The sequence below is a fragment of the Vidua chalybeata genome, chromosome 26, assembly GCF_026979565.1.
Source record: "Vidua chalybeata isolate OUT-0048 chromosome 26, bVidCha1 merged haplotype, whole genome shotgun sequence".
Classification (NCBI taxonomy): domain Eukaryota; kingdom Metazoa; phylum Chordata; class Aves; order Passeriformes; family Viduidae; genus Vidua; species Vidua chalybeata.
This window is the reverse complement of record NC_071555.1, coordinates 3,745,193-3,753,351: the sequence shown is the minus strand read 5'-3', so window position 1 is coordinate 3,753,351 and position 8,159 is coordinate 3,745,193. Positions and strand designations below refer to the sequence as shown.

Genomic DNA, 8,159 nt, shown 5'->3' with positions numbered 1-8,159 from the left:
TGCAGTGTCATAAAGGGTTTTATTGATGGAAAGGATCACAGTTACACAATGAGGCTGCAGACCCCTCCACAAGACACTCTGCGGGGGGAAATATTGAGCCCTGTGTCACCTTCCTCACAGGAAGGTGAGAGTGTGCTGGGCATTTCCCTGTGCCAGGCTTTGCCATCAGGAGCAGTTCAAGACCTGGAAAGAGAGCAGGCAACATCAGCAATGTTACTGCAGAGCAGAGGGGACAGAGCTCCCCCAAGCCCCAGCAATCCTGTGGCACCTTGCAAGAGTAACAACAGGGCATGTCCCCACTCCCCAACACCCAACTGCCCCTGTCCTCTGCTGCCCCATCTGCAAAGAACTCCAGACTTGAACCCCAGCCATGCCTCAGCCTCACAGAGCCCAGGGCCTGGAGCTCCCAAAGCTTCTCCTGCAAAGAAGAACGGGGAATCTCTCTCATAAAAGAGGAATGTGGGTAGGTTTCTGTAGCAGTCCTAGTTAATCTCTTTAATTATAAAAGCCAAAAAAGATAGGCTCAAAATCAGAAAGCCATAAATCCTCACTCTGTGCTAACCCAGACGACAACAGCTCAGCTATGCTAGGCCAGGAGGAGAAAGCTGGGAGCTCAGGGCACTCCTGGAATCACTCTCATTCTAGTTCTCCCCAACAGGAGAGCAGTCCTGTGGTTGCCCCTTTTGTGACCCCACACAGACCAGTACCTGTCAGCCTCTCCCAGAGCTCAGCCAACAAAATTGATGACGACGAGATGGAGAATGGTGTTGGCAAAGAGGAAATCAGCAAACGCCCGCTCCGGGGAAATGCCCTGGAACTCGCCCTTGTTCTGGGGGTTGATCTGGATCCGGAGGCAAACTGCACAGCAGAGCAAGAAGGAGCCATCAGTGAGCACAGGAGGAAGTCATGGTGGAAAGCACAGCCTTCCTGGGGCAGCCCAGCCCAGGACAGGTCACTGCTCCCCCAGGGAGAAGTTACTCCATCCTTACTACAGAGGAGCAGGACGCTGCCAGGGAATTTGGACAGGGCTGTCATGGAGTCAGTGCTCCCACAGCACCACACACACCACAGGGTGCCAGAGTCCCGAGGGGAACAGGCTCAGAGCAGGACTGGACTCACACAGAAGCATGGATATTCCTCTGTCCTCCACTGGGTGTGTCAGAAACACAGAATGATTTGGGCTGGAAGGGACCTTAGAGATCGTCTCACTCCAATCCCAGGGACACCTTCCACTATCCCAGGGCGCCCCAAGCCCCATCTAAACTCACCCGGGACATTTCCAGGAACTAGGGCAGTCTGGGCAACCTGGGCCAGGGCGTCCCCACCCTCACAGGGAACAATTCCTTCCCAATATCCCATTATCCCATCCATCCCTGCCCTCTGGCAGTGAGAAGCCATTCCCCCTTGTCCTGTCACTCCAGGCCCTTATCCAAAATCCCTCTCCAGCTTTCTTGGAGCCCCTCTAGGCCCTGGAAGGGGTTCTCAGGTCTCATTGCAACCTTCTCCCCTGAACACCCCTGCCCAGCAGCCCCTGTGCTGAGGAGGGCTGCACACACACAGGGCGCTTTGGGGTATTCCGGGGAGCAGAATACCCACAGGGCCGGCGGGACTCTCGCTCCCAGCGAGCTGCAAGGACAGCCGGGGGGACACGGCTGCGGGCCGGCCCCGCAGCTGCAGAGCTGCGGAACGGGGAGCTCGGCACAGGGCGGGGGGTCCCGGGGCTGCTGATTCCTGAGGGGGTCCCGGGGCTGCTGATTCCTGAGGCTGCCCCGGAACGCCCGCGGCCTCCCGGCGGAGGCGCAGGGAAAGCCCGACCCGCGCCACGGCTGTGAGGGCACGGCGGGGCCGGCACTGACCGCCCAGGATGAAGCTGCCGACGGCCGAGATGAAGCCGCTGAGGAAGGAGTTGAAGGGGAAGGTGCCAACGCCGAGGCAGTATCCGAACTGCAGCGCGCCCGTGAGCAGCACGTAGAGCAGGAAGGCGTCCAGCGCCTTGAGGCGCCCGGCGGTGCCGCCGCCGTACTCGGACAGGAAGCGCCGCGCCACGGCCCGCACCGAGCCCGCCATGGCCGCCGCCGCACCGCGCACGCGCCGCGCCGCAACGACGTGGCGGTGAGCGACAGGGGAAACCGCGCCTTCGGCCCGCGCATGCGCCGAGGGCTCCGCGGAGTCCGCACCCCTGGTGCTTGCCAAGAGCCAATAAGAGCGCAGAGCTGGCTGTTGCTGGGCAGATTAGAGAGCTGTTCCTTCCGATGGCCAATCAGAGCCCGGCGCCGCTGCTGGGGGCGGGGCCGTGCATGAGGCGGCTCGGCTGAGGGAGTGTCCGGGGTAATGGCCGAAGGAGCGTGAGGGGGCTCCTGGCCGAAGGGGTGGCCGAGGGTTTATGGCCGAAGGAGCGTGAGGGGGCTCCTGGCCGAAGGAGTGTCCAGGGGGTTTGTGGCTGAAGGAGTGTCCGGGATCTACCACGAAGGTGGTGAAGAACAGACCTGCGTCGCCCTGCTTGGGGCTGGGGAAAGGCAAACCATTGCTTTCCCTTTTTTATTTTTTTTTTCCCCTCAAAAACGATCATGGTGTCAACCTCATGGAGCCTTAACTGAGCAAAACAGCTGAGACCAAACCAGCTCTGCTGCTTTTGGGTTTCTGAAGCAGGGAGCGACTTTTCAATGAACCAGAGGAGAACTTTTCTCTGTACGCTCCTTCTGTTTAAATCATTCCAGCCTTCCCATCTCTCCAAACGGGAATGTGGGCAGTGCATCTCCCACTCAGGCTGTGCCGTGAGGGAAGGGCATTTTCCTATCATGGGCTGGTTTGGCTTGGAAGGGTTGTTACCCTCACCTTCTGCAGCCCAGTTTCTTGCTAATAGAGCCTTTAGGGTGGTTTAGAGTGAGATGACTCTGAAGGATGGGTGTTTGTAAATATACACATGTAGATTTATTTTAGAACAGTTTGGTTGCACAGAAAAAATGAGTATGTAGCCATTTTGGTAGTCATTTATAGTAATATGGCTTTTTATTGTAGTAGCCTAGTAATATATAATATTGTAGTATAGTAATATAGGAATATGTCATTTATAGCAATATGGTATAAAATCATAAAGATGTCACTTAAGAAAATGTATAAGAAAGGAAAGGATAAGGGAAGAAACAGTAAACATGAGGCAAATAATCACAGGGTGTGATTAGATCAGGTATTAACAACAGGACAAATGTAAACAATGCAGCAAAGAACTCTCCAGTCCTGTTGCTACTTCATATGGCCACATCATCTTTTTATGGAATACCTGTAAGAGAAGAAAACAATGTCCTATGTGGGACAGTTTTAAAAAGAAGGAAATATCAATTTTTACAATTCCTTTTCTTGTCTGGCATAATGCCAGTAAAGCAGCAATAATGGAGATGTGTGAAACATGTTTTCTCTAAATAAACAACAAACCTAAAGCATGCTGGAGCTCTTTACACTCCCCAGTATCTTTACTTGCTCTAGAGTGGTCAAGGTTTCAGAGGGAGCACACAGTGATCCTCCTTTCCAGCATATCCCCAGGAATTTAACCTTGGAGGAAGGAAGTTGTACTGATGCCTTGGAGTGGCTACTTGGAATGGAGGCTAGATAAGGTTGAAAGAATAAATATTTATTTATATTTATAATTTTTAAATTTTAATTTTATTTATAATTTTTTTTAAAATTATATTTATAAGTTTCTTAAAGGCCTTCAATAGACATACCTTGGGCAGTCAAAGGTGGACAATGGTCACAAGTTTTTCAGACAATTATAGGTTTGGTCCATTTACAAATCATGGGTTAATACTCCAATTACAGTTTCAGCTACTGAAGTAATTTACCCCCAGTTTGCTCCCCTCAACTCACTTTTGTTTATACTTTTTGGGTGTCCTTGAATTTCAGGCCTGGAGGGATTATTTTGTCTGCCCAAAATGGGAAGACAGTTAACACTCTATATGGAGTTTAGAGTTATACACAATGCAGTATTGGAAAATATAAAATACAGGATTTTATATACAGGATTTGAAAAATGTAAAAACTACGATCCTAAGGCACCAGCACCTTCTCTGTGGGGAGTCCCAGGCTCTCCAGGTGGGTGAAAATATTTGTCTGAGTGTGGCCCAGCGTGGTGAGATCGGAGCTGCCGATCAGTGTGTGATCAATATGTGGATATTCCTCAGATATTCCTCTCCAGGGGCGGTCTGTGGTGGGCTGGGGTCACGGAGGGTCGGTGTTCTTGAGGTGAGTGAGGAGACACTGATTTCCCTCCGGGGTAAAAGCAAAATGATCCCAGTCTGCCTCCTGCTGTTGGAAAACGATACAGAATTTAGAATGTTTTGTAACTGTAGTCTGGTTTGCCTTTGTCTCTGGGAAAAGGAGTTGAAGTTTGTTTTCAAAGGATCAACACTCAAGGTGTGATGAGCTTAACATCGCAGCAGACTGGGAGCAGCACAGAAAAGACACAAAAGATAACGACCATTAATGAACATCAACTCAAACATCACCCCCAGCATGGTCTGAGACACCTGGTCTGAGAAAAAGTTGAGGGAACCAAGGAATGAGGACCTAAATTAACACCGGAGCCCAAGAGATCCATAACCAATAGAAAACCAAATGCTAAGAGCTGTGTAACTTGAAACCAATGAACATTGAACAAAGAATTTCTATAGGTTTTTACCACATAAGAATCTGAAAAATCGAGTAAAGAGTGATGTGTGATGGAAGGAATTTCTCTGCACACCCAGGCAATGTGTTGTTGAGATGCTGGGACACAAGACAGATGATGGACTTTGGAGCTGGTTAGCACAAGAGATTTGATAACAGGATGCCTTGGCAAGAGCAAACACAACATTGAGGATTAAAAGAAGATTCAATCAGAGAGGTTTACCGGAAAAAGAAGATTTAATTAAACTCTGCAAGCAAAAGATGTTATAATATGCATGTTTGTGTATGTGATTTTAACCTAGTCTTCCTAAACCAGTAAATAAGCATTAGTAGTCCACAATAAATTTGGATTCTGATCACCGAATCAGTCTTCCCCATCTCTCTTCATTGCCAACAATGTGTGGATAAAATTATCTCTGTTGCAAATCCTGGTTACAACTTCCTGGCCAGAATAAAATAATGCATTCATTCTCTAACACTAAATATGTTGTTGGAGGGATTTGCTTTTCCCGTAGTTTCAGTGACACTGCAAGGGAACCATAAAAAACATGTCTTTGATACCAGCAGTCACAGGGATCTGATGGGCCCAGGCTGGGTTGTGGCAATCAGTCTGGCTGTGTGAGACACAGCAGCTCTTCCAGGCCAGTGTCAGCTCTGAGGCCTTGGTAATCCACTGTCAGCCACTGCTCCCTGCTGGGTTTATGCCAGATTAATCCCTTTATTGACCCAGGGATGGGGTAACTGAGAGGTGTTTTAAACTTTTATTCCATTTTCAGTCTCATGTGAAGGGTAAGACAGTACAGACGTTATAATTCACTCCATCACAATCAGAAGCCAACCATTTCCTAATTACAACACACTGTAAGTGTTCCTTGGCCTATCAGCTTTTGCCACCCCATGCTGTAAATGCTCTAAAGCCAATAATCTAAAATTACCTCTCATAGGTCCTACTCCAATACATCTCTCATAGTTTTATTTCCCCAAAGTATCTAGTGTTATTTGCAAGGCCATCCTTTGAAACTTGTTTCTGGCTCCATTTCTCTCTCAGCAATGTCTGTTCTATTCCATGGCATTTCTGAGCCAGCATTTCTTATCTCAAGGTTTGCACACAGATGCACACTGTGTGAGCCTTTTGCCAGGCTTGGAGAATTCCCTACAAATCCATTTCCCACAGGTTTACAGACAGGCCACCAGAGAGAATTGTACCACTGCCCCACGCTCCTGCAATCCTGCAGTTATTGCAGCAATTCCTGCACGAATTCCCAAGGGCCATGGGTTGGGTTTCACGTTTTTTATTTTGAAAGGAGGCAGACTTGGAGCGGTTTGCAACAGATGGAGAAAGGGAGATGGGAGACCAAACACCATCCCCTGCCTCTGGCATCTGTTCCGATATCACATCTTCCTTCGCTGCGACCCCTTGTTCGGCTTGGCTGTGGGGAGCTGGTGAAATAAGGGATGGGAATGATGGTCTTGCCCCAAAAATAAAGACTTTAATAACAAAATAACAAACGTGGAAAACCACAGAGTACAGGGCAAGATCCAAACACCTGGGGGCGTGGCAAATGCCACAGGCTATAGGGGTCCTCTGAGGGCAAGGGTGTCACTGTTGAGATGGTCACAACACACAGAAGAGCACCATGCCTTTCAGGAGGCTTCTCTCTGTTTATTTTAACAGCATCCTGGTTTTCATGCCTTTCCAAAAAGTTTATACCTATTCATTGGCCACAACAAACCAGCACAGTGCTCATTGGCCCTGAGCAATCTACACCATTGTGCAAACATCCAACTAAGCAGGCCCCCTCGTTTATCTTCTCTTCTTCTCAGTTTCCATGCCAACGACCTTGACAGAATTCCTCTCCGGGGTAAATGGGACTCCTAGCACCCCCTTCTCCAACTAACTCTCTCTGGCTCACAGACCAGCTGTCAGCCCCTTCCACACAAGGGTCCAATCACAAATGTGAACTCAGAACATGACCTTATTTGTATCAGGTGCCAAACCAACAGAGAGCAAGAACCAGAAACCTGACCAAATATAGGATAGTTCTAGTAACATATTGACTCCCATGACCCCACTCTTCTCACCACAACCTGACTAGATGTCCCTTTTCCAGTATCCTGTAACTCTAGGACACCCATGGTATCAGGTCATGACACAGCTTTGACTCAACTGGCCAATCAATCCAAACAACCATCACCGGTGTCCAATTAACAAATCACTTTCAGTAAACAATCTCCATAACACATTCCACATGTGCCAAACAAGAGGCGCAGCAAATAGAGATAAGAATTGTTTTCTTCTTTCTCTGAGCTTTCTCACTGCGTCTCACAACTTCCCAGGAAAAATCCTGGGAGAGAGAATCGTGTCTTTCTCTGTTCAGAGAATGTGAATTCCACAAGACTGTACTGGGACAGCTGTGCTCAGTACAAAAAAACCCAAAGATTTTGTCAGAATGGTGTGAGTGCAGTGGAGGACAAGAGAGTTTATCAGAGAACTGGGGCACATAACATCTGAGGAAGAGCAGAGAGAAGACAAAGTTGAATGGAGGGATCTGCCTGAACTGTCCACTGAGGGAGAGTCAGAGACAAGTTAGAGCCAGACCTCTCAGAAAGGTGTAGGTCATGGCTTAAAGTAAATCTTTTCTGCACAGAAGGAAATAAATATTCACAATGAGAACACAAGGGAAGTTGTGGCACTGCAGGGAAGTTGATACATCCCATTTGGAGATACTCACACTTACTGAGAGAAGGTCATGAGCAACCTTGTCTTGCTTTGCTTTTAGCAAGGATTGGACCTCCAGAGGTCCTTCCCAATCTCATTTTCTCCGTGGTTTGATTATACTCTTGCTGTTCTTCCACAAGTGTTTTCCCACAAGGTGTTTTTTCAGATTTTGATACCTAATTGGTCCCTGAGGTTTGACACAGTGAGGAAACACAGGACTGTAATACAGTGCCACTATTATATAAAGGAGCTGAAGAAAGAGGATTTTTTTTTTTCCAGAAATCAGTTGTCAAACTAAGTTAAGGAGAAACAGAATCAGACTCAGAATACTCTTTGTAGCATCCTGGATTGTTGTGGATATACTAGTAACTACCTGGAGCATTTCTTAGAGTTTGGGTGTAGTTTTCTGAAGAATAGGGAAAGTTTAAAGGAACATAGACTTGGAAAAAGGAGCTTTTAATCTTCAAACTAAAGTAAAAGCCTTTAGCTGTTACTGAGGGAGTTTCTTGGTTTAGGGGACCACTCTCAGCTTCCAGATAATATCACTCCATCTGTGGTATTGAAAAGTATGTCCTATATTTAGTATGGTTTGTGAGAGGGAAGTTTTGTATTGGTGTTTTTTGAGAAACAACCATAAGATTATGCCAATAATCTCCTGTATTTTGCTTGGAAAACAGCTCTAAGGGGAAAGATTTGATGGGAATAGAGTATTAAGAAGGGTTGTACCATCCCAGTTTATAGCTATCTTTTTGTTGAACATTTCAAGAGGGAAATTTGA

At 47.6% G+C, this 8,159-nt stretch overlaps 1 protein-coding gene across 1 annotated transcript; it reads right to left on the bottom strand.

Moving 5' to 3' along the window:
• DAD1 (defender against cell death 1) lies at positions 1-2,115 on the bottom strand. The gene is made up of 3 exons (XM_053965437.1): positions 1,857-2,115; positions 708-858; positions 1-183 (listed from the first exon to the last, which is right to left on the bottom strand). Exons 1-2 carry the CDS (start codon positions 2,065-2,067, stop codon positions 728-730), a joined length of 342 nt encoding a protein of 113 aa, XP_053821412.1. The 5' UTR covers positions 2,068-2,115; the 3' UTR covers positions 1-183; positions 708-727.
• Between the last annotated feature and the right edge of the window lie 6,044 nt (positions 2,116-8,159).

What these genes read in the sequence shown, in the direction of transcription:
- DAD1 (XM_053965437.1), bottom strand. Translation starts at nt 2,067, where the DNA reads ATGGCGGGCTCGGTGCGGGCCGTGGCGCGGCGCTTCCTGTCCGAGTAC. An exon ending in CGGCAGCTTCATCCTGGGCG is followed by an intron (nt 859 to 1,856) that starts GTCAGTGCCGGC and finishes TCTGCTGTGCAG; the next exon opens with TTTGCCTCCGGATCCAGATC.